Here is a 26,138-nt window from a genome sequence, read left to right as displayed (position 1 = left end):
TCTAGCTTATGAAGCTAAGGTTGGGGGGCCCGTGTAGTACAGATGGATATACCCCTTTGAAAGATAATAATTTCTATAAATCCATTAAATAGTTTCTTTGTATCCATTAAATTTGAGAAATTAACATATTAATCTTATTTATAGGCTTATGCATGATATAAAGCAGAAGGTAAAGAATCGAGCATCAATTGAAGGTTCTATTGTCGAGGCTTACATCATAGAAGAAATATCAACTTTCTGTTCGCATTATTTTGAGCCTTCTATACAAACGAGGTTAAATCAAGTTCCCCGTAATGAAGACGAAGGGGATTTTGATCTCGTGGATCGTCTATCCATTTTTACTCATCAAGGTCGGCCTTTTGGGAAACCTTTTTGAAGGCATTTGACTACTCAGGAGTTTAGTGCTGCTAAATTATATGTTCTTCTGAATTGTGAGGAGGTTCAACCTTTTGGAAAATGAGTTACACAAGTACTTAATTATAATCATGCTTAAAAATGCATATGGAGTACAATATATGTGATTATAGCTTTTGTCTTGTAGGTATTTTGATGATTATATCCGGCAATCTTGTCCAAATATAAGCCAAATAGATTTGAAAAGACGACGCAAAACGGAGTTTCCGGCTTGGTTTAGGTCATATGTGAGTACATAATTCATAAATATAATAATAAATTAGACTTTCTCTTGATTTATTCTTATGATATTATTTTTATCATGCTAGGTTAACGACAGTAAAAATCATGTTGATGGGCGCTTAAAGGACCTATCATATGGTCCTGGGAATAAAGTTAAATATTATAAAGGCTACTTTGTGAATGAGTACAGATTTCACACCAAAGAATATGGAAAGGATAAAAGAACCTTCAACAGTGGTGTGTGCATTAAGGAAAGCAGTTACAATGACTTTAAGAGTGACTATTATGGGATGTTGGTTGACATTATCGAGTTAGACTATTTTGGGGTTGGTAATAAAGTAGTGTTATTCAAATATGACTGGTATGATAGAGATAAGGGTATGAAAGTGCACCCTCAATATGGCCTCGTTGAGATCAATTACAAACTAAGACTTCCAACCAATGATCCTTTTGTATTAGCTCAACAAGCACATCAGGTGTTCTATACTGGTTACCCAGGTAAGAAGAAGAATCGAAGATTGTGGTGGGCAGTAATTAAGACAAAAGCTAGAGGTAGGTTCACTCCTAGTGGGATAGAAGAAAATTTTCTTGATTTTTATTAAGAAGAAAACCACAAGATTCCTACCCAATCTCGATGACAGATGAGCTTGATGATCCAGACATTTTGGTTGGTGTTAGTAGAGATACAGAAGATATTGATACAGCAGAAATTGAGTTGACAACTAACCAAATGGAAGAGGACTTTGAGGATGAAGAAGAAGATTTTGAAGATGAACAAACCGAGGAAGAGGAGCATGAGGCTGAGGAAGATTAAAAAACAACATGCATATTTATGAATGCTAATATAACTAATTTTAGATTTATAAATTATAATTGTGCAGATATGAGAAAGAGCAAAGGGAAAGCAATAGGTCCACTGATTGTTCTTTACTTTGATTGGATTTGTTGACATTTACATTGTGAAATAACTACAACTTTTTATTGTTGTGCAGCTATGGCCAAGAAAAAAGGAAAACTAAGAGGTAATGGAAAAGCAGCTTTAATATTGGCTGCTACTCAAGTTCCTCCTCAACCTCTTAGGTTGCCTGAGCGTGTCGAGGAATGTCATGATGATGATGATTACATTCCTGATGGGGACATGATTGAAGAGGTGGATACAAATGAAGAAATAAATGATGAAGAAATGAATGGTGTAGTGCAAAATCATGAGGATATAATGAATGAGGATCGGATGAATGATGAACTTGGGATTGATCCAAGACAGAGCAATGGCCGAGAGCCAACCCTTAAAGCCTTTGTTGATGCAAATGGAAAAGTGATTGTTAGGTGCACAAGAGGAATGATTGTTAGGTGCACAAGAGGAATGTATGAAAATATCACTTTTTTCTATCACTAATTTGAATTTATGTGTTTGTTGCATTTAAAGTATTTAATTTATTTTCTAATGAATATTTTTTAAATTGCAGGTTTCTTGATTATGAAGTCAGTCACAAAGCTGTTGCTATCATACGCCAATTTTTCAATGGTCCGTGGTTGTCATGGAGGGAGGTCCCTACACATGCTAAAGTTGGAATGTGGAACAAATTTGAGATGATGTAATTAATCTATATTTCTTATCATTAACTTTTGCCCTTGTTACACATGCCAATTAGTAAGTCTGATTACTTGCGACCTATATATTGTTAGGAGATACACACAATTCTTCCAGGACAATTGCATCATGTGCATCAAGTTTGGAACAAGCATTGTCAGCGACGGTTGACAACCTCATTAGGGAGGGTCAGAAGCCAAAAACTTCTAAAAGCAAAAGGAGATTTAAATAGAGCCTGTGATAAACTCCCTAATTGGATCTCTAGAGAAAATTGGAATAAGCTAATTGACATTTGGATCTCCCCAAAATGGAAGAAGAAATCAGAAGCCAACAAAAACAATAGAAACAACATGAAGAATGGTAGCATCTCTAAACACTGTGGAGGATCAATCGCATTTGTCAATCATGACGAACGACTGGTACACATCTTTATTCAATTAGATTTCTATAATAATTTTTATACTATTGTTCAATCATCTCAAATCAGCCCATTATATGAATGTTTTCTTTTCTCTTTTGTAGAAATTAAAGTTAGGTAGGAAGCTAACAATAGTTGAATCTTTTAATCGGACGCATAAGACAAAGCAAGGCATGGGAGGATATGTAGATAAGAGAAGTGAAGCTGTCATGGTAAGTATAATTTTTTTATGATTCATAAATAAATTGAGCTTGCTCATGTTTATCTCTTGTTTGATCCACCATAATGTTTTTCTTTTCTTTTAAATCAACTGGCAGGCAAAGTATTCAGTTGAATACTCCAAAAAATATGGTGATGCCTCCACCTCAGATGCTCCTCTACGTGATTATGACTTGTGGTTTGAGGCAACTGGTGTCCCAACTCATGGCCATGTCTATGGCTTTAGTCCCCTAGAGGATCTCGCTGGAATTATTGGGCAATCATCATCCTCTTCCACCTCTACAAGTCAAGCTCCAGAGCTATACACTCATGAAGACCTTCTACGTATTCTTGAGCAGGAAAAGAAAAAATGGCAAGAGGAGGTTCTTCAAAAGATGAGAGAAGAGATTGGCTTTGGACCAAGGCATGCAGATCGGGAGAGTAATGGTGATTCTGGTTCTGCTGATCATGCTTCATTATGATTGTTTTTGCCTTAGATGATAGGTCTTTGCATTCCTAGGAGGAATGAAATCTCTGTTGATCTCTATTACATATTTTTAGACTTTGATTTAGATAGATTTAGAACATGTTGATGCCTATTTTGAATGATATTTTAAATGCTTTTTTCGTTATGTTGAATGCCTTTGTTGTTAATGATATTATTATTATTATTATTATTATTATTATTATTATTATTATTATGAGCCAATCAATGTACCAAATATACCAGGTTATTAGATTATGATCAGTGACCAAATTTTGGTTACTAAATTTATTTACCAAGTATTGTGACGAACAGTCATAAACTTAGTGACAGGATTTTGGTTGATAAAAATTGATTTTGCTCAGAGCGTTTGTAACAAATTAGTGGCGGTAACCTTGTCTTGAGAGTCAGTGACGGAATTAATGACAAATGTAGTGACAAAATGTGTGACCATGTTTGTGACGATTAAATCTGTCACTGAAGGTTGTGACAGATCAGTGACCAAACTTGTGACCGCATTCTGTGACAAAATCAGTGACCAAGTTACCTTCGTCACTAACGCCGCAACTGGATAGTGACGGAAAATACGTAATTTCTTTATAAATATTTAATTCTTGAATTTGTAACGGCTTAGTGACGGCGGTTCTGTCACAAAGGTTAGTGACGGGAATCGCCGCCGTCACTGAGAATTTAGTGACGCGTGTTTTTGTAACCAATTCAGTGATGGAAGCTCCAGTCACAAATTCCGTATTAGTAACCGGAAACACGGTATAGTGACGAAAATCTCCGTCACTATACGCGTGTTTTCTGGTAGTGTATAATGTATGCTTTTATGAAGCTATTAGAAATGGCAAGATATAAGTACATCTTCTGTCAACATTTGCGCAAACTATTTTATACAAACTATTCTTTCACTATGATAGGTTGCAATACCAAAAAATTGAAAAAGAAAAGAATGCAGATGATTTTTTTGAATGAAAAATTCGAATTTGCACATTACTAGCTACACTACAAAGCAAATAGATGCCAGATTATAAATTGCACCTTCTTCAGTATGTTTTCTTCCCTCCTTTTAACCAAAAAAAAAAAGCAAGAGAGACCATCAAACATCTTAATGAAAATAAAATAGGTAAAAAATAAAACAAGAAAATAGAAATAAAAGGAGGATCATGACGTTGGTATGCTTAGTTCATACTACCATCTGAGCTCAGTTGATTTCATTTTTTAATATTCTTTGTATTACTTTTCCCCGTTGGTATGCAGATAGGTTATGTACCCAAAAAAAAAAAATGCAGATAGGCCAAGAGGTTGACATCCATAGAGCTATCCTTGAAGCAGGCACAAGCGTTGTATAGAAACTAATGAATACGGTGTATCTCTGAATCCATTGTGCGAATTGTTATCGTCAACTTCCGACTTCCCTAGATGTCTGCGTTCGCTGCATCATCTTACGTTGTAAGAATTATAGTCAAAACACACTGCTAAGACTATTCTCTCCTCAAACCCCATAAGACCGTTGACTAATTAGGAAGCCCATGGCCAACCCCCTCCTTCCAACCTCCTTCTCCGCTTAGCTCCCAACTCTCTTCATCTCTCTCTCTCTTTCCATGGGTCGCAGATTCCGAGGCATCGTCGGAGCCGTGAAGGACACGGCCTCTCTAAGCAAAGCCAGCCTCCTGTCTTCCTCATCCGACGCCCAGATGGCGGTCCTCCGCGCCACCACCCACCATTTGGAGCCCTCGGACCCCCGCCACCTCGCCGCCCTCCTCGCCTTCGGCCATGGCTCCCGCGTCGCCGCCGCGGCCTGCATCTCCGCCCTCGCCGCTCGCCTCCACTCCACCCGCGACCCCGCCGTCGCCATCAAGTCACTTCTAGCCCTCCACCACCTCCTTGCCCGTGGCGCCTTCATCCTTCGCGACCAGCTCCCCGCCGCCCTCCTCCGCCACCCTGCCTCCGGCCGCAACCCCCTCGCCCTCCCCGCCTCCGCCTTCCCCTCCGCCGACTTCCCCCTCGCCTCCTGGTCCCGCTGGCTCGCCCGCCTCCTCGAGCTGCTCCTCGTCGCCGCCGCCACCACCGCCACCTTCCCCCCCTCTCACCACCACCGCGTTGTCGACCCCGCCTCCTCCAACGACCGCCTGGCATCCTTGTTGAACCGAGACCTCCTTATAGAGCTCGACGCCCTCGTTGCCGTCGTCGAGGAGGTCGCCCGCGCTCCTGCTGCGTCGGCGGCGGCGGTGAAGGGGAAGAAGCTAATATCGGAAGCGGTGAGGGTAGCGGAGGAGTATATGGTCACCGCGGAGCAGGAGATCCTGGTCCGGGTCAGGGAGCTGGGGGAGCGAATCGGGTCCCTCGGGTTCGCCGACTCGGTCGAGCTGGTCTGCCTGCTGAGGCGGCTCGAGGAGTGCAAGGACCGGGCGGACCGGCCGTCGGACGGGAGATGGACGGATGACGATTGGTTTTGGGTGGAGGTCCGGGAGCTGAAGGAGCAGGCTGAGAAAGTTGTGGTGAGGAAGGAGGAGGAAGGGAGATGGAGGGTGAGGAGAGAGAAATTAGGGAGCTCGTCGGCTCGGCTCATGGACCGGGTTGCTTCCGGACCGATCGTGCCGGTCCGGTTCAGCTCGAGCAGGTGGGTAGACCGTTGATGTCACATGGGCTTTGTTGTATTATATAGTATTGGTGGAATTAATAATGGAACGTGTCGTGATATAGATAACAAGGGGGTTGGCTCCTCCCCAAAGTCATTTAGTTTTTGTTTAGTTTTTTAGTTTTTTAGTTTTGGCCAACAACAGACGACAAACTTATTAGATTCGTGTCAGTTTGATAAAGTTGGTGGTTGAGATTGTCCTGTTGTACAACAAACTTTTACTAGTTTTCTTTACGACAAAATGTGTGTGTTTTGCACGACATCTGTTACAAGTTATTACTTGCAAGGCAGGTTTTGTACAGACTTGTTCTCTCTTGATACCGAGTCACACATGGTAGTTTCAGATTTATTATTAGGAGATGGAACCTTGGAGTCTCTCTCTAACATAATTGTAAGGTGAAGTGATTGTGCGATATTATGCGAATGTGCATGATGTTTTAATATAATGTATGACCAGTGAAGATTGGATGCACGATATATAATCTAAATGTTTGCAAAATATGCGCATGCTTGTTCGCAAAAACCACATTTACCAAAAGCAAAAATCTAGTGAAAAAAATGAGTAAGAAATCTAGATAAATGTGTGCCTGAAAGAGAGAATGATCCTTTATTTTGTTGCGTGGAGTTGGCGGCGTTTCTCCATCCTTTGTGATTTAAGCCATGGTAATGATCTAATCGTTGCTTCTACAAAACCACTTTATGTCTTAAGTTTTTGAAGGTGCCTTAGAATCAAGGCCCTTCTCGAAAAAGAAAAAAAAATTAGTTTTTGAGTTTTTTCCTTTAAAAATCCATTAAATGTTCAAAAGATAAAAATCCTATAAATATTTTCTGTGTTGCTTTTGATACTTTGTGTTCTACACAAAATTCGCCCAAAAAGGTTTCAATGGCTCCAAAAATGTATGTCCCTGTGCTTACATATTACCTTCTAAGGTTGAATAACTCTTATCTCGAACCATGTAACTCAGATCTTGAACTAAACTTCGACCTCATGAGCTTAAAAAAAGCTGATGAATATTAGAAACATGAGCCAAAACTCTTAAAAGCCTTAGAATGCCATGAAAGGATGGTTATACTTGCTCACAAAAACATTTAAAGTGCGAACATTGGAAACCTCAACGGTTTGAAGATGACCCAAATTGGAATCTCATTAAATACAGGAATGCAATAAGAGTTCATAGTTCCATTGATGTTTTCGCTTGGTCTTATGTAGATATGCTAAGTTTGGAGCTGAATGTGCTCATCAGAAGCACGGATTTGGATCAATATATCTTAGATAGACATGGTGGGATATCTAGTTTGGAAAATCCGAGTATTTTCAAAATTTAGACATTTGAGTTCAAGAAAGCAAGAAAACTCTAGGGTTTCTAGAATAGAAGGGTGAAAGCTAGCAAAATTCTAGAACTAACCTCGTAAATAAATCTAGGGTTCCAATGGTGACTATTTGGGTTTGCCTATAAACCCTTAATAGTGTTTCTTTTCGGGATAGAGAAGATCAAACTACTTTACCAAGGGTTTCTAGGGTTTTGAGGTGCCCGAAATGAAACAGAGCTTAGAGGAGAAGAAAGAAGAAGGGATGCATGGGGAAACTTCACCATGTTAGTTCCGATTTTAAAACATTCCTCTTTAGTTCTACTTGAGAAAATTCTAATTTCTATAAAGAAGATAAACTAGGTATTATCGCTAAAGTCATATCCGTCAGGCCGGCAAATGGAGATTCTAAGTTCCCATAAGCTTAGAAATCAAAGACCCTAGGTTCAAATCTTGATTAATGCATTTGAGTAATCAGATTTAGTCTAGATACTTATAGTAAAGTGGTCTAAGTTTGAACTATGAGTGGTGCATCCCAAGTATTCAATTTGTATAATTATAGTGCAAGTGAGTTTCTCTCTCATAGAAAAAGATGCTTCCAAATCGAAATAAAGAGGATAGAGATAGAAAGAATAGAAACAAAAGACACTGGTGGCTAAAGGACATATTTTGTTCAATTCCACATAGTAAACTGATAAATGAAAAAGGAATATATATATACACACACACACATACATACATACATACATATATGCATACATATACATATATACACACACGCACATATATACACACACACACACACACACACACACACACACACACACACACATATATATATATATATATATATATATATATATATATAATTTATAATAATGCATTTATTATTGCAAGTAAACAAATATATCACATTTGCCATAATTTTAATTTTTCTTAGATCACATACTTATGTTACATGTGAATTCAAGTAGCTAATGGAGTCTAAAATTTTAAATGCGTTTGCTGGAATGGAGAAGCTCGCTCATTCATATGTTTCCATCATGGCTTTCTTTTTTTGTAGTTAGCCAGCCAATCAATTAATTGATTACCTTCATGAATGACAATTGAAGCTAACGGCTTTATTTTTTTGTAGTTAGATCACATACTCATGTTACATGTCAAGGAGCACACAGACAATTATGTGAATATTTACATATAACTAGATGTTTTACCTTTCGGACTATAGCAGGTTGGATGATCTTTCTATCTAGCTAAAATAAGATTTGATTGCAACAAAAAAAAAGAAAAAAGATTCTGGATACAGCGACATGGTAGATAACCAGTTTTGGACTAACTGGCTTACAGCCTCATACCATGGAACATGTTGAGGTCAGTTTCTAATCCATGACCAGATGGATGGATTTAGTGAAGTTTGTCATCTGATTAACTATGAACTGTTGTTTAAGTATTTCTCCACTTTAAGCATAGCTCTGAAATATAAACCCTAAGAGTACCTGATGTTTCATTCGACATCTCGAATGTGTTGAACGAATCGTTTTGGAACATCATCCCAACAATACTCTCTTGGATGCTAAAGCAATGACACTGGTGCCATTTTGCACTTGTAAGATTTGATTCTATCTACAGATTTGGGGGTTCATTTACTTATTCATTAGTATAACAGCATGATTACTGATTGGGTTGTTGGCTGACAAATAAACTGCTGATAAGATTATGAATTGCTTAATACGTATGGTTTCTCCTTGTGATTGCAGGGCATTCATGGGAGGGTAGTTGCATGATTAGGTTCTTTTTTTTTCATGGGTAGCTTTTTTTGGGCAAAAAAAAGATAAATGCTTGGTAACATTATATGGGAAGTGCTCTAGAAAGAAGGATAAGCAAAACAGTAGCCCTGAGAAGCTAGAGCAAACAAGCTTCTTATGTCTGCTCCTTAAGGTACCCAAAAAATCTTTCAAATACGAAACGCCCAAAGTGAAAACCGTCCGCAAGACATTAGATATATAAAGAAATGTTTTTGTTAGAAACTTCAATGAAAGTCGTTTGAAGCACAAGAGGTTGAAATAAGTGGCTCCTAGAAGAAAAAGGTGAAGGAAGAAAAACACCCCGGAATTTACATACTTTTGACATCTCTGAAGAAAAAGGTGGAACTTTCTTTCCTAGAAGGACTAGTTTGCATGGTGATATACATAGAATCTGCCGATATAAATTACCCATAAAATGGCAAAAATGAATAGTTGTTACTTCTTTTCAACAACATCAACACCAAAAAGAAAACTAAACAAGGATTTCTTCAAGTAAACAACTGCGCAGGCCCATTAATTTAGATGAAATTATAACAAATACAGCAGAAGAAACCACACTGCAAGCAAAATATTGAAATTAAGATAAAGAACGCATAATTAAACGAACTTTTACTACATGACATAAAGGTCGGAACAGGCAACAAGAAAGGGTGTCATCTCAACTCTTCAAATCATGGGAAAATGAAAAGTGAAGCAATGCATAAACCTGGACAGAGTTTCAAGTCATGGAATTCTAGGTCAAGTGATATGAGAGTAGATCATCTCACATCTTCAGATCATTACCAAGTATCCACAAAATTACGTGGCAAATGGGAAACTGTTGCAAATCAGGGCACTTTATGGGAATAGAACTATATAAAACTCCATTGTTCTTGAAGCCACTGATTGCACAAGAAAGTGGAAACTCCTCAAATCCTTCTCATGTAGTAATTGTCAGAAAAGAGTTATTCATGTCAACTATTCCTTTCTCATTTTTCCTCACTCCCTAGAGGTCCAGTTCAGTTGCTATATAGGCTACCTCCATGAAGACCAGTCCTTAATAACCACATATAACTTGATGGCATCTCATCCAGAATAAACAGCAGCCCTGAGAATTGTTAAGGTCAAGAAACATAAAAGATTCAATAGGTCCCAACCTCCATGAGGAATTCAAGAATTTTACAAAATCAGTTTCAGATGTACACATTGATGATGACAGAAACATTACAACCAGCATGTTATACCATGCAACACGTTGAGTACTGCCAGATCAGGGAATTTGTCGAGGATCAGTACTAGTTTTGCTCACCACGCCCTTGCCAAAATAGTCTGCTATTACAGAAAACCCATCCTTTGAACTCTTCAACTGCTGGAAAAACCAATTTTGGTCTCTGGCATTTTGCTCTAAATTTCTTTTGGTTTCTAAAATGGATCTGTATTCCGGTGCACACTCTGGGCATTCTTTCTCATTGTCCCCAAGGCAGCGTAGGTGAAATGAGTGCATGCACATAAAATGTACTGCAGGAATATCAAGGGTGAAGGTGCAGGCTGTACACTTGCTAAGTTGAAAAATTCTTGCATTAGTCCTGAGATCTTGTATTTCCTTCCTCATTGAAGCAGTATCTTCCTGCATATCAAAATATGTAAATGTAAAATCAATAAAATAACAATGGAGCAGCATAGGCTGGCTATTTTATTTAAAAAGAAAACAGGTTTCGTTTGCCTAGTCATTTAAATGCTGACAGCCATCAAACTAGTGCAAGTAAAATGCAAGCCCTGATATTAACTAATGTATATAAGCAAAAGAAATGATCCAGAGCTTTGTGAACTAAACAGTGCAAACCAAGCCTGATATAATAAACAACCTCCTGCCCCAAAAGGGGGAAAAGATTTGCAATTTTCATGCCACAGGTACATAGTCTATGTACATTTACTGTACTGTACCAAAAGATTTGCGATTTTCATGCCACAGGTATGAAGTCTATGTACGTTTACTGTACTGTACCAAAAGATATGCTGACTGTACCATTTTCCTTTTAGAACCAAAGCACCCTCCCATGTTTCTAAATCTAAAGAAAAGGAAGTAAATAACATATTTTGCCTAAGATTCAACCTTAATCCACATCAGATAATTTAGCAGAGCTCCATTTCCTGATACCCTAATGCAAGTGAGATTATATTAAACTATTCCTCCAGCCGAATATAAAACCCCTAAAACTACATCCTAGTCTTGTACTTCACAATTCCTCATGGTGGCAGGCAGCACGAAGCCCCGCAACTTCTTCAAAAGTTTATCTAACCAAGTCTGAAATCAGAGTTGAAACTATAGTGCCAGAGTTATCAGTATAAACTGAGAAACTCACACAAGCATCCTGAAAAATAGTTTCCAGTTTTTCCACAGTACAGAATGGACATAATCAGCCTATTCCACTATGCAGATTGTCCAGAAATAAAAATCTCCCAGAAACAGGCCAACCAGGAAAAGCCAAAATCTTATCAAGCAACAATGGATGCAGAAACACATGCCATATCTCTTGCTATCTGTTAGTAGTTGTTAGAGAAGCGAAATCTCATATTCTCCTTGCATTCGATCTTAACAACTAGCCACATGTTTCTTTGCACCTCCAGGTTCCCTACAGAAGTGTTAAAACAAATTAGACACCAACCCAAGGTATTCCGAACCGGTACCGGTAGGCATACCGGTGGCCTACCGGATCGGTTCATCGTTCTCGGTACCGGGCCCATACCGAGAACCTCAGTCGGAGCCGGAGGAGACGAGATGAAAGAGAGAGCGAGCGGGGGAGGGAGGGAGAAGGAGAGGCCTCCACCGCCTGCGGAGGGCCATGGGGGAGGGGGGGCGGAGGCCGCAGGGGTTGCCGCGTCCCCTGTTTCCAAAGAAACAGGGGACGCAGCCGAGGCCACGGCCTCCGCCGCCCCCCGCAGCCCTCGGCGGGCGGCGAAGGCCTCTCCTTCTCCCTCCCTCCCCCGCTTGCTCTCTTCTTCTCTTCTTCTTCTCCGACTTCGGCTGGGTTTTCATGGTACGGGCTCTGTACCATTTTTCACTGCGGAACCAGATCGGTCAGGCACCAGACCAGTCCGGTATGGGCTAAACCGGCCGGTACGCGTTGGTTCAACATACCATGCACCAACCATTGTTTATTTCACCCTAACTCCTCTGAAAGGCTGGCTATCACACTTCTTTGCTTTGCAAATAATCATTTAATGAAACAAACAATTCAGCTGCAAACAGGAAGAAAACAATTGAGATGACACTTTAAAAGTAAAATCATCAGATGATACATTTTTCTGAATGCCTTTTCCTCTCCACCTTCTAGACAAACTCTACTGTACCTGCAGATACTATCAAATGAAAGCAGTGCTAGTTCAGTTCTCCAACAATCTTTATCCAGTGATGTTTGTCCTTAGCAGTCATCATCCATATATCAGAATGTACTTGATAAAGTTTTTGGCCAGTAATCATATATGCCTCCATATACCGAATGTACCGATATCAAATCTTGACTTCCCACTAGATCTAAATTACTTCCAAGGCAAAGGAATTCAAGGAGTGTTCATGTCGATAAACAAGCTGAAACTGCATAATCAGTAATCTTGTTTTTTCGCAATTAACTTTTTAGGTTTCATAACATTAATGTTTCTTGCCGAAGATGACTAACCAAAATAAATCATTGGAAGGTTGATGTCAGATTAACAACTTGTCATACAAAGCCCTCATAAATCACGCTTCAATCATTAAATAATTCTCCTAAAATAAATCTCAATCCAGGCTTACCCACTCAATTTGACACAAATTATCAATTATGATAGAAGGTAACTGTGACACCAATTCTCAACCATCTTTTAAACTTCTATCCATGCACACGTAACCCTATCCAGCAAGTCTTATCTACCAGTATTTTGAACCTATGACTATGCATTTCTATTTCTTTTTCGTGCACTTTTTGGGGGTTATTTTGTTTTTTAGATTTTATTAGAAGGAAAGTTCATTAACCAATCGAAGATAAAATTTTCTAGGTGGGCAAGGCAAATAGAGCAAGACCAAGAGGGCATTACATGGTAAATGTATTTTTAATGGTTAAATTGTCCATAAAAATGGTTTTCTGTAGCTTTCATTCTGTTCCAATATTATCTATGATAATAACAGTAGCTTCAAAAAACAATGCAATGATGCATGACTGCATAGAAAATGTTCAAAGTATATTAAAATTTAGTATGAGTTATTTAGCATCTAATTTTGTCCCCATCCTCACTTTATAAGTTTATTTGTTGAGAACTGGAAACTGACTTTGGTTCATGATCTGGAAAATCCTGCAGTACCAAAGAGTCAAACCCTTGATATAGTGACTGGCTGAGAACAACTTTAAAGTCGAGCTGGAATGCTCTGGATAGTGTATAGTACTTCTTGCTATCACTTTAATTAATTTCTATTCAGTTTGAAATCTATTAGCACTAAAACTATTGGTGTCAGGGAAAAAAGGATTTAGATTGTTACCTAAAGTTAGATCAAGTCTAAGTAGGACGAATCTCTAAAGTGCATGTTAAAAACTTTTACTAAGAACTAGAGCAATTAAATCTATCTTAAAATTTTGAGTGTCTGCTTTGTGGTTTTCTTTTTCCTTCTAGTGCTCAAAAGAATTCTTTAGATTTGAAGGTCCGATTGTTTTAAAAGAAATAGAATGGTTTAACATTGTTTATCCACTTCTCTGGCCACATCCATGAGGTGTTGGAATAATCATCTTTTGAGATGTAAGTTGGAATCTCAAAGCCCAACTCCAAGTTACCACGGCAATAAATCAGCAATTCGGTACATGTCAAATGCTTGGGCTTCACATAGGACACAACACAGACTTCAAGGACAGTAAATTGTCAAACACTTACATGACATGGTCCAACATAATTCATGGCCATGCACATAAGCCAAGTGAGGGGGGGAGAGGGGAGGCAAATTTGTACAAGCAATCATAGGATGAGAACAGGAAAGCAAGATCAGAGGCAGGAGAAACGCCGGGAGGCGAGGGGGAGAAGACTGCAGAGAGAGAGAGAGAGAGAGAGAGAGAGAGAGAGAGAGAGAGAGAGAGAGAGAGATGAAGGTAGGAAACAAGCGACAGAGAGGAAAGAGAGAGAGGGGTCATATATAGGAGACACACTGAGAGGCAACCTGCAAAAGAATACTGCAATAACCAAGCTAACAGTTGCTGCATCTTCCCTTGCTGGTGGCTGCTTCCGTGCACTCAACACTATGTTCTAAACCAAAACCAATTTGAAGAGACACAAGAGAATGGCAATTTATCTTTTCAGAGGAATTCTTCAACAACACAGATATCTCAACACCAAAGGGTTACATAGCTTAAGTTACTAAGTTTCCTCTTTTATGTTTTTCACTATCATTAAAACCCTAAAGTACAAGCAGTAGGTGCAACAGGAGCGTCACACATCAACTTTGTTTTGCATGAGGCTTCTATTTGATGCTAACACTGCACTTTATTCTAGAAGATAGAGAATAAAATGCTTTACCAACCTCATGCAAATCTTACTCAGAAAGATTAAACAGATGATGTGTAACTCAAAAAGATTACACAGATGATGCTAGCACTGCACTTTATTCTAGAAGGTAGAGAATAAAAATTCTTTACTAACCTCATGCAAATCTTACTCGAAAAGGTTACACAGATGATGTGTAACTCACTGACTGCTCCCTCAGATTTCCATTTTTTTCCCCATAGGACTTCTATGTCATTATGGCACTTGAAGTAGCGTATTGGGAGAAATCCCCTCACTTGTCTTCATGCTCTGTTTAAATATCGTGTCCACAGGGGACTGTCACTGAGACAAAGATTTTGCCAACTTAATAGATGTATGGCCTGTACCACCATGTATTGGGCCTATCCAGCAATCAAACTTTTGACCTATGAAAATTTATTATGTTTTAGTAATTTCTTATAATAAATATTGTCACTTAATTTATTGAACATTATTTTCTACATATTTGCATTTTTTAATACATGCTGAATTAAACACTTGGATGCACATTGAAAACTTTGACTCTCGCATGTGTCCATGCACCACTAGTCCCAACTATTGATAGCTGATAAGCATCTATTAATCAACCAAAGATGGTTAGCAGATTTGAAGCATCTTACCACATGTACTCTAGAGGACGTTTGGAAGAAGAAAGAATGAGCTTAAATTAATCCAAATTTGAAAGCTTGAAATGTTCAGAAAGTATTCACTTTTGCTCAAAAGTAATATAAACAGCAATTGTTGGTGTTTCAAAAATTGAAGGATCAAGGCTTCCTTTGATATTTGTGATATTTATATAACTTTTCATGTATAATCTTTTTTCACCATCTCAATAGATGGAGAAATCTTTCCTTATATGGGCCCTATTTTCCATCCTGATGCAATTTCAGTGAGTGCTTCTTTTGTTGCACATAATAAGAGCCAGATGTTTGTTGTCATTAACCTTTGTCCATCCAGGACAAGGCAACCCTTGTAAGCTTCCAAGCATGCTTCACTACCAACACAAATCCACCTATGTTACTTTGAGTACATTATTCAATCGCTATCATTACTACATGCTTGAGTTACTTAAACTGTCTAGGTATCTAATGCTTGTACACTAAAATTAATTCATAAGCAGATCTCTCTGGAAAAGTGGATCACAGGCAGCATCGGTAAAGTTCTTTCATACTTTAACATTTTCATACAACTTGGATCAGCCTACTGATCACTTAAGAGAAAAGGACCACATAGTCTTCATGTAATACCAAAAAGCCATCCTTGGAACCTAGATAATCTCTTTATAACTGCTTGTCACAAATGAAAGTTAAATTGTGAGTATTCCCATTAGCATTAATGTGCCTGGTGTAGCAAATGACTAAAGAGAATTCATATGCTTCAGCTTAAGAATTTCAATGCACAACTTTGTTTGTGATACTAATTTTCTTGCAAATAACAATTAATCTTTAGGCACTTGTGCATGAATAATTTATTCATTCTCTTTATCTTCGTGGAACGAAGCAACCAAGTATATGTTACTTGAGCTCCCATAAAGAAAGGACTGAGGAAAAGTTTTAGTGATTTCTGGAAGCACTCCCTTAACACTTTAATTTCCAAAACTTATTACTGGATCAATTCTTAATTCTTTGCTTGGAAGATATGATGCTCATAATAAGCAAGAAGAAAAATCTTATCTGTTATGTTCTTAAAATACTAACCTGGTACTTCTCAATTGATTTGCGGTCATCTTCGATCAGCTTTGTTTCTTGTTCAAGCTTTCGAGCAATGTAATCCTTTACAACAGATAGTGTCAAGCAAGGGTTCCTAGATAATGTCTGTAGAACAACTATGGGAGGCAATATATCATCCCTCTCAATGTAAGTCAAGACCTCCTTTACTTCTTTGGAGCAATCTTCTCCAAGCTCCCCGAAGTACTTGAGAAGATCACCCCAAAGAGATGGATCTCCCCCATGAGTTGAATCCCCTAGCTTCTTGCAGCACGCAATCAATCCATCATGGTCATGGGCCTGCATGTAGCAAGCAATCACTTCTTTATAAAGTTTCATCTTCTCGTACAGGAACAACAGACCATCTTTGAATTTGTTCATTTCACAAAGAATAACAGCAAGATCAGCATCATACTGAGGTTGCTCCATGTCAGACGTCCATGCATTCTTAAGCAAGGTTAGACCCTTCTGCTGTCTTTCTACACAATCCTTTTCCTTTTTAACATCTTTGTTCTCAACAGTATATTTCTCCTTGCTCTCCTTTACAGACCCGTTAGCCACTTCCCTAGCACTTATTACTTTAAGATCACGATCTTCACCACCATTTCTTTGTGAAACTGATGGAAAGCTCAAGGTGTCAGATAGGTATAGCTCCAAAAGTGTGTTATGAATTTCAACCTGAGCAGGTGAATCCTTCACCTTACTGATATACCTTTCTAGGAAGTCCATGAGAGATTGTGAGCTATGTACAAAAATATTTATAAAGTCCATTGGGGAAGGCAGCATAAGTAAGTGCATGCTACTTGAGGTCCTCCTCATTGTTGATTCGCTACCATCAGTGCAGAGTCTCAGGAGTATACCAACAGTTTCAGCTGGTCTGTGTTCTACAAGAATCTTGCCATACTCTTTCATAGTGACGCCAGCTTCATTGGGCTCAAGGCTTGAAATATACTGTAATGCCTCATGGTATCTACCAAGGTCTTCAAGTAAAATCTTTAAATACCACTCATGTCTCTCAGCTTTCTTTGCAACATATAAAGCATGCTCATGATACCCAGCTGCACGGCACACTCTGATGGCAGTTTCCACATCAAACTTGTGTTCACCAACAGCATCTTCGTCTTTGATGAACTTGTTTAGCTTTTCAACATCTTTCAATTTTGTGTAGCAGTTTAAAAGAAGAGTTGTATGGTCTTTAGAAGCTAATCCCCTCTCATGTAATTTCTCAAGATAATTAGTAAGGTTGTAGATCCTTTGTGCATCTAGAAACTTCTGGATAACATAAGAAGGTTCCAGATGACCAATTGTGTTAATATATTGTGACATAGCCTCATCATAATCTTGTCTACCATATAAATGGTCACCATATTTTCGCAGCACTTCAGCAGTGGAAGCAGCATCAGCTTGTTGACTCTGTACAAGGTTGATTGCAACAGTATATAAATTCTTTTTGAACAACATATCCAACTTACTTTCCATGTCCTTTTCTGCTATGCACATAATCTTCTTGTCACTCATTATAAGAATGATAAAGCCCCATTCACATAGCAAGTGTGACACCTCACCTACCACCATGCTATGGGCAATCAACCGATTCTTCAGATCATAAACATTAAAGGTATTCTTGCTGCTTCTCTGATCTGCAATAACACACAGTAAGTATCCACGAAACCAACCAAGAAATTTCTTCTCGCCATCAAAAGCCCAACAAGGACCTCGCCCATCAACTTCATAAAAGTACACAGCTTCAGGACGACCAATAATCAGATCCTGCTCAATTAATAACAAATGCCCAATATAACCAACACCTAGGTATTTATTCAGAAAAAAAAAACAAGAATACATCATGTAAAAAACACAAAAGATGCATACCAGGCGGTCATTCATTGTAACGGCATTAGCATCACATCCAATCTGATCCAAGGTCTGCCTCTTTGGTGGTTGATCATGCAAGCTGAACAAACTTACAGAACTAGGAGTGACAGCAAAGAGTTGAAGAGTTCTCCCTTCAACTCGGAAACCAAGACCCGTGATAGAAAAGAGACTCTTGTCTGAGACAGCCTCAACCTGCAGCCTGAAGCGTGTGATACGCTCACGTGCAATGTCACCTTTGATGCAGTAGATGGAACCATTATCTAAACCAATAGCAATCAGTAATATTGGAGGAGCTTCCTCAAGAACTAAAAATGAAATAATCTGCAGATAGCAGAGCACTTTGACTCATTAGACTCGCAGAAACATGAAACTGGCACCACTACACCAGCAATCAAAATGAAGACAAACAAAACGCCATCAAAAGAAAGAAAGGAAGAGTATAGAGTTTTGTACAAGGCCAGTAAAGTAAAGCAAACAAATGCAATCTGTAATACCTTTGCTTCAGGAAACTGATTGGTGAATATCCGCAGTATCTGGACGCAGAAAGGACTAGTCATGCTTGAACTTGAACCTTCCGGCTCAATCTTATCAAGGTCAAACACCTTTAAGCAAATTGAAGATAGCTGGGGAGATGTCTTCTCATCTTCTCCAATGGTTACTAGGAAATTGCGTTGCTGAATAATAAAGAAAATATAAATAAATCACAAACCAAGCTATATTGAGATATATAAACTAACTTTGTGGACCCCTAATATTGAAGCAGTAGTTTGAAGTTTCAGCCAACATTTCAAAAATGAAACTTATTACTTTCCGTCAGTACAGATCTGACCTAAGTTAATTTTGAAGTTTCATACAAAACATACTCATAGGCCAAAAAGGAATTGAACTTATGCCAATTTTTAGTCATTTCTTCATTTATTCCAATTCTAAGGAGAACTCTCACAAGATTAAGCTTGAATTTCCATGTTCTGTGGATAATTTGAAGCATCAAACCAAAGCAATCTAAAACAGTAAACTGCGACATAGGTTTTCACTATCATAGAGCTCAAACCTCATAAACATTTAAATTTTTATGTGTTGATCGTCATTAAATAAAAAGATGATATATTGCATGTCAAAATGTATGAAAAATTATTATTATCTATTTATCCACCTCATAGATACCTGCATGCATATACTATTACAGCATGACACTACTACAATGATGTACTCAAAGGTGACAAAGAATACAATAATATAATGATGTCTGATTTGTTTGCTAGACTTGCTTTCCTTTTGTTTCTTCCTAATGGTTTCCATTCCTTTTCGACATTTCCTATTTGGATAAAATTGGAGCCAAGATACCAAGACCATCAAAAATATCTAAAGTGAAATTAAATTTGCCTCGTCCAAAGCCAAAAATAACCAAGTTTTTGAACCTTGATGAAATCTAATCATAAGTTTTGGTGGAAGATCACTTAAACCATGCATTATCTTATTGGATGATCGATAAAATTTACTATGAAAAACATGAGAGAATAGGCTCAAGGCCATAATGGTAAAAGACTAGACAAATGACAAAGGCTGAGGTAAAGAATTTACGACATTGTGCTCAATTCTCCCCACTAGCAAGATAATATGCAAGCCCATTGGCACTGCTAAGTAGAAAGAAGTATATATTACACACACAAGCAATGCCATGAACATCAACTAGAAATAACAACAAGCCTCTGTAGCTACCAACTTATAATGTCCAAAACACCAACACTCCTTGAATCACCTCATAATATAAGTTCCTAAGGCCTTTTATAAGGAAAAAGTATACTGTTCTGTTTCATAGGAGATAGACACCTTAGATAACCATAAAAGCCAAGACAAGATTGAGGTTACTCCTATATCACATCTCCAATTCAAGAAGACAATGAGCACCCAAAAGGAAAACAATTAAATTATTATGTAAGCATGAATATAAGGGCAGGCTTTCAGACTGGCAGCTTGAGAAAAAGGATTTCAGATAGAAAATGCTACTTCAAATCCAATCTTGAGCTAAAATATAAAATTTCATATTCTTAAAAAGCTCCATGAACTCATTGCTAATGTTTTTTCCCGATCACTAATATGGGAAATAAGTATGAGTGGATTCTGAAGACTTTACAATCTTTACCTTCCAAATTCTTTAATCTGCCACTTGAGAAATCAAGTACCAAAATTTCTTAGTAAAACAAATAGATGACATTCACCTCGTGGAAACACTTCGTGCATTTCCAGGAACCACGAAAGCATACCAAATTAGATTATGACCTCATAGCAGATAAGATGACTTTAATTGTTTCACCTATCCAACATAAGCATCGACATAAGGGTTAAGATACATCTAAAAGGTCCCCCTCGGGGGGAGTTGTTTGTTCCGAAGTTTCTCCGATCGGAGTTGTGTCGGAGAAACGGCTGCTGCGATTTTTCGACTGACTCGAAAGGTGGGTGAATAAAGAAAGGCAACCTAGGGATAGGTCTGGAATAAGTCTTGTATGAGTCCTTTAATCGAGTCCCTCCTTCACCAACAAATATAACAATGATTTAGCCATAGCTGTCTCGACACAATCAAACTGAACTCCACATCATGTAGCCACTAGCGAAAAATGAAAATTCGAGTTTTCATTTCCACCAGCATCTACTATGTGGGTTCACCTCTAAAGATCTTCAAATGCGGGCTCAAGAGAGAGCAAAGCGAAAGCGGGGATTTCACTGACTTGACTGGATCCCTTCGAAAAAGGGAGCTCAAAAGTCAATGAGAATCTCGATGGAGCTTGACCGGTCAGTGAGAAAAAACATGGCTGGAAAAAAGTGGCTGGAGAAAAAAGGGCTAAGCGTACTCCAAGCAAACTAGTTCACTTCTTTCAAGGAACCAGTGAACCAATTCAAGAGTGAGCAGTGACATGAGACCTCTTCTCCTCGTTGATAGTGGATGCCTTCCCAACTGTTCGGGCTACCAAACTACTGATCCAACTACACTCCTTCTCTCCATCTGTTGTTCTCTGGCGTTATCTGTTCATGGGAATCAGCCGGAGGGGATTTCTCGATCAATGATGAGGCTTTGGCACAGTTGTCACACAGAACACGAAGACACAAGCACAAAAAGTTAAAGCTCGTTTGTGGATGATTCCTCGTTGGAGTGAAGAAATCGCGTTATAGCGCGATTTCGTCTAGAAAGTGATACCTTAAAATGACACCTTGTGTCATTACAGCGTGCATGTGTGCGCGAATAAGTAAATCCCCTTGAGGGGGACAGTAGATTGTGTCTCACGCATATACTAAAAAAAAATAGAAAAAAAGATCTTAAATTAAAAAAAAGAAAGGGTTCGAATAGCATCTACTAATATCACCTCCATGACTGGTAGTTGTCTCTATGTAGTGGTCGGCCTTCGTTAAGCTTCACCAGAAGCGACTAGTCGCTTCCCGAATGCCTCTTGTACTTTTGTGTATGGTCTAGTCTTTCCAATGCCTCCTTCCTTGCCGCCAACGCACGCTATCACTAGAGTTGATCGGAGTGGCTACTTGCTCAGACTGAAGCTCAGTACCCAAATTATTGACCAAGCCTTCGACTACTCGAGACCCACCATCTTGCTCTACCGCCGAGGAAATTTCAGTGATCCCAATAACCTAATTGATCCAATGCGCACATGAGAGAGTAGGCTTTGAGCATATGATTGTATCGTCGGCGGAAGTGAGTTTGAAGTGAAGGCTGGACGCAGCCGGGCCGGGTTCGCCTCCTAACCCCCTGAAAGATCCGTTAACATTGTTGGTGACTCTTCAGTTGAATTCCAAGGTAACAGATTGCAAACCATCGGAAGATTGAGTTTTATAGGAAGCAGACTGAAGTCAAAATTATCCACTTTCCACTTTTGTCATACTCACTGGTTACAATTTTTTCCAACCATGCAGTCATTTGGAACTAAAGACATCAAACTCTAAGGCATGCCATTACCCACAAGCACAAAACTATTTGGAAGCCTAATAGATTTGGAGCTGAAAGATGCAAATATTTGCTATAATTAGAAGGAAAACAACCTATCAAATCATTCTTCTTTCAGCCCCACCAGAAAGCTTATTACTTTCACACCCAAAAATATACTTTCTTACCCTTTTATGTTTATCAAAAAGCCTTACTAAGCCTGCAGCCTTTCTTTAAAGTTTTTTCTAATAATTAAAGAAGATGCCATAATTTAGATTTTGGAATGATCTGGGTGAGGGTACAAGAAGTTGAAAACATAGTCATCAGCATGAAATCAATGAGCAAGCTGTTCCTACGATCACCAGAACACGATACACATTTAGATTTTAAGATTTGATCCCGAATACTACTAGTGCAATATCTCTGATAAGGCATTCAAATTTAGATCCACATTGTTGATCAAGGTTGCAATGTAGAAAGTTGGAAAAACCAAAAACTACATGATCGAAAAGCTACCTAAATAAGAATCAAGAGTTAAAACAGATGTTAAAACTTTATAACATTTTTCTGTTACAATCAAAACCAAGCATAACCTCATCGCTTTTACAACTACATGGTGCTTTAAAATTGTATTTCAGTGATGTCCATTTATGCTCCCCCATATAATTCAAGCATTTCCTTGGACTATCTTTAAAAATATTACAAGTTTTGGAGTTAGAACTTTTCATTTTAACAAGCAGAATAGTATCATATAAATAGATAACTCAGTCCCTACAAATTGCCTAGGGTCACTTCATCACAAGTAGCACGGCAAGGCCTCACCTCCGCGCGCATGCATGCATGAGGGATCCTACTGCAGTGCCGGTAACTTCTTTCTATCTAATTTTTCTTCGCATTGTTATAGTTCCCATTTCCACTCAAAGGAATGAAGTTTTCTCCAAAGATGGCAGCTTCATAAGCTAAAAGTTTGTAATTTTCTTTGTTCGTCGATGATTAAGTCATCTAGCCATTATGAGAACAAAAAAACCATAACTACCGATCAAAGCTTCCAATTTCAAGGATTTTTAAGGACGAAAAAGAGGGATGATCACTACCTTGAGCTGCTGGATAAAGAGGACGGAGGAGGCGTGAGCCTGGAAGCCGTAGGAGAGCTTGAAGCCGCGGTCGAGGAGGCCGACGGTGCCATCATCGCATCCGACGGCGATCCGCCCCCTCCCGCTCGCGCAGCACAGGATCTGGCCGGGGATCTCGCTGGGGATCGAAGCCTTCCCGGCGGACTTCTCCTCGAAAAACTCGAACTTCCTCCACTGGTACATCTCCGATCCCTCCCACCAAAGAAGCGAGACGCAATCGGAAGAGCGGATTTGGATATCCCTAACCCTAGAAATCGAGCTGGCTTCAATCGGAGAGGAGGTGACGAGGGGGAGGAGAGATGAAACTTGGAAGGGTCGGTCCGTTTGAATAAAAATTCTATACTTCCACCAAAAGAAACGAAACCCGCTCTCTAGAATGCATCCTATAGTGGGCCCTTTGGAATATGCCACATCAGCACCTTCGAGGCTCTTAAATCAGCTCTTAGGAAACTAGAAGCCACCATTAATATAAGGAGGTTTAACAGCCAGATCAACTGATTGGATCAGATACATGTATCAAAATGACTATATAAAAAATAGATCCAAAGTAGGCTAGAGGGCTGGCGAGCAGCGTCTCTATTTATGATGGGTAGATTGATGCTGATCAAATCTGTACTTGGCTCCATGCCCATTTATCTTATGGCAAACACGGTGGTGCCAAGTACAGTGCTATTGAAGATTAAGCGGCTACTTCGGGGCTTTTTATAGAGCTCGCATGGAGGTGGTCGAGGGGTGTACTTGGTGGCATGGGATAACATTTGCCTCCCATTCAGTGAGGGTGGCCTTAAGGTTCTATCTTTTCTGAAGAGACGGAAGATACTCATTGCCCGGCACGCAGTCCGGTTCCTTTTAGAGCCGCAGGAGATCTGAAGTCGGACCATAGCATCCCGCTATGGGCGGTTGGGCCCTGAGGCATTCGCATGAAGGCAGAGAGTTTCCTTCCTATGGCGCGAGATTGCGACGTACTTGCTTACTACTTTGGTGTACACTAGATGGCTGATAGGCGAGGGGCGTAGTATTTGACGTGGCTGGGGACTCGTGGGTAGATGCCCTCCCCTTGCAGCATTGGCCGACTATTGTTAGTATCGAGGCTGCAGAGGGTCTGCGGGTCTGTGATCTTCTTGTATTAATTTAAATTCTATTGAAATGAATTGATGGGATCTTTCCATCCTCCCCTAAGGAGAAAGGAAAAAAAAAAAAACATCAAACTATTTGTTTATTTCTTCCTCCTTTTCTGGGTGATAACATCAACTCTTCTTTATCAAAGCACCTACTTAGGCCCTTGCCTTTCTTGCTGGGAAAATAAAAGTAGAAAACAACGGTGGCTGAAACTAAAAGAGTGAACCCATTTGTCAGCAGAAATGCTGCAGCATATACATGTGGAAGGGAGTAAATTATTCATGTTATAGAGCCCTGCAAAAGTGTTCAAGTGTTTAGTGTAGCTGCCTAGCACTAACGTTTCACCATCATGAGGTGGATTGATTGCCACAAGAGTAACTTGGGCTAATTGAGAAGAAGGATTTGCTCATAAATATATTTGTTTATATTATAGTTGATATCTCACAGATTGAGAAGTAAACCTGACAAAATATCCTGATTACCTGACGATGTTGATAATTGAAGTTTATTGAGTTCAATTTGAATGCGATGTACATCTGAACTAATAACCGAAAAATTAGTAATTTACATGTATAAATATATTGATAGTAGTAAAAGTGATGTATGGCCCAATACCCAATTGCTTTTCTTTTTTCTTTTTTTTTTATTGCAATGGATGACTCATATATTTCTAGTGTGAATAACCTAATTGCTTCATAGTCGGCGAGCAGATATAGCTATAGCATTCATTTGGATTTTGATCTAATTCACATACTCTTGGTTTATGGTGGGGATGTGGCCAAATTTGACATGAATGCCCCTCGTTGCCATCTCATATCACCTATACATAGGGATTTTGAGATTTACACTAGAATAGCTAGAGCCCTCTTCTATACTAGGGTAGCTGGAATGGTGAGATTTATGCTCATGAAACTTGGTGCATGCACCAAAGGACCACAAAATTTTGTAGCCACAATAAATCCTCACAAACCCGCCATAAAATTAACATTTATTTTGGTATTAATATATTTTATCTATTTATACATGGCCTCCCAGCGGGCTTGGTCTATGGATAATTTTATTATTATTATTTTGGTTGGCATGCATGAAAGTTTCTACGAGGCTGGATGTGTCTTCTCCCTTCTATACTTCCATCCTGCCCACGTCAAGTTACCATTACCTTTGCAATTCTATTTTTTTATTTATTATATAAACTCTTTTTAGTCTTTATTGTCGAGTCCTATGAGTCACTTCTTTTAAGCAAGCCACCAGCAAATTCTATCAAGAATAGGGACGGCAAGTTATGACCGGATCCATCAACCCAACCTATGATCTATTTTAAGCAAATTCAGATTTGACATTAATAAGTTTGAGTCATAAATAAATCATCCCATTTAAGCCCATTTATTAGGTTCAAGTTTAGCCTTTTGACTCATCTAACCTGTTTCGACTTATTTAATAATTGGATCGAACAATAATCTGACCCATTTAACCTATTTAAGACATGTTTAACCTGCTTAACCTATTTCTATTTTGTCTAACCCATTTAACTTGTTTAATCTATTTAAATTTATTTAATCTATTAAAAACCCACTTATTTTGTTCAACCTGTTTAACCTTACTTGACCTATTTAATAAACAGATTATATGGATCGAATCGGATTATTTATGCAGTAAACAAGCCAGATTCAAATTTCAATGTTTGACCTATTCAATAAATAAGTCAGATACAAATTGACAAAATCTTGATCTGAATCCATATCCAATCCAATCTGATCCAACCCAAATTGATTG

The 26,138-nt window shown here is 38.8% G+C and overlaps 3 protein-coding genes across 4 annotated transcripts; 2 read left to right on the top strand and 1 right to left on the bottom strand.

Annotated features, from left to right (window-relative positions):
* Window positions 1-2,459: 2,459 nt before the first annotated feature.
* LOC148699739 (uncharacterized) lies at window positions 2,460-3,383 on the top strand. The gene is made up of 3 exons (XM_088712689.2): window positions 2,460-2,646; window positions 2,750-2,857; window positions 2,963-3,383. The coding sequence occupies exons 1-3, from the start codon at window positions 2,578-2,580 to the stop codon at window positions 3,323-3,325; spliced, it is 540 nt and encodes a 179-aa protein (XP_088568815.2). The 5' UTR covers window positions 2,460-2,577; the 3' UTR covers window positions 3,326-3,383.
* Window positions 3,384-4,764: 1,381 nt separating this feature from the next.
* Window positions 4,765-6,272, top strand: LOC120108246 (putative clathrin assembly protein At4g40080). Its single transcript, XM_039121831.2, has one exon. It carries the CDS (start codon window positions 4,935-4,937, stop codon window positions 5,967-5,969), a length of 1,035 nt encoding a protein of 344 aa, XP_038977759.2. The 5' UTR covers window positions 4,765-4,934; the 3' UTR covers window positions 5,970-6,272.
* Window positions 6,273-10,178: 3,906 nt separating this feature from the next.
* Window positions 10,179-23,677, bottom strand: VPS11 (vacuolar protein sorting 11). 2 transcript variants are annotated; one of them, XR_015967411.1, is made up of 6 exons: window positions 23,208-23,592; window positions 18,680-18,859; window positions 18,183-18,506; window positions 16,302-18,080; window positions 14,722-14,990; window positions 10,179-10,690 (listed from the first exon to the last, which is right to left on the bottom strand). XR_015967411.1 is itself a non-coding variant. In XM_039117000.3 (5 exons), exons 1-5 carry the CDS (start codon window positions 23,427-23,429, stop codon window positions 10,334-10,336), a joined length of 2,862 nt encoding a protein of 953 aa, XP_038972928.2. In that variant the 5' UTR covers window positions 23,430-23,677; the 3' UTR covers window positions 10,179-10,333. The 2 variants fall into 2 exon arrangements, 1 of the variants encoding a protein (XP_038972928.2); XM_039117000.3 differs by lacking the exon at window positions 14,722-14,990 and having other exon boundaries at window positions 23,208-23,677.
* Window positions 23,678-26,138: the final 2,461 nt, after the last annotated feature.

Source organism: Phoenix dactylifera, chromosome 7 (genome assembly GCF_051530095.1).
Source record: "Phoenix dactylifera cultivar Ajwa chromosome 7, Ajwa_hap1_PhDact_Kaust_v1.1, whole genome shotgun sequence".
NCBI lineage: Eukaryota > Viridiplantae > Streptophyta > Magnoliopsida > Arecales > Arecaceae > Phoenix > Phoenix dactylifera.
The sequence above is the reverse complement of the archived record's forward strand: the minus strand, read 5'-3'. Positions and strand labels throughout refer to the sequence as shown.

Bases quoted from the DNA above. Each gene is read 5' to 3' on its own strand.
- LOC148699739 (XM_088712689.2), top strand. From the start codon at position 2,578: ATGAAGAATGGTAGCATCTCTAAACACTGTGGAGGATCAATCGCATTT. The intron at 2,647-2,749 runs GTACACATCTTT...TCTCTTTTGTAG, and splicing joins TCAATCATGACGAACGACTG to AAATTAAAGTTAGGTAGGAA. The intron at 2,858-2,962 runs GTAAGTATAATT...ATCAACTGGCAG, and splicing joins AGAGAAGTGAAGCTGTCATG to GCAAAGTATTCAGTTGAATA.
- LOC120108246 (XM_039121831.2), top strand. From the start codon at position 4,935: ATGGGTCGCAGATTCCGAGGCATCGTCGGAGCCGTGAAGGACACGGCC.
- VPS11 (XM_039117000.3), bottom strand. From the start codon at position 23,429: ATGTACCAGTGGAGGAAGTTCGAGTTTTTCGAGGAGAAGTCCGCCGGG. The intron at 18,860-23,207 runs GTAGTGATCATC...TTTATTATTCAG, and splicing joins TCTTTATCCAGCAGCTCAAG to CAACGCAATTTCCTAGTAAC. The intron at 18,081-18,182 runs GTATGCATCTTT...TTAATTGAGCAG, and splicing joins TTACAATGAATGACCGCCTG to GATCTGATTATTGGTCGTCC.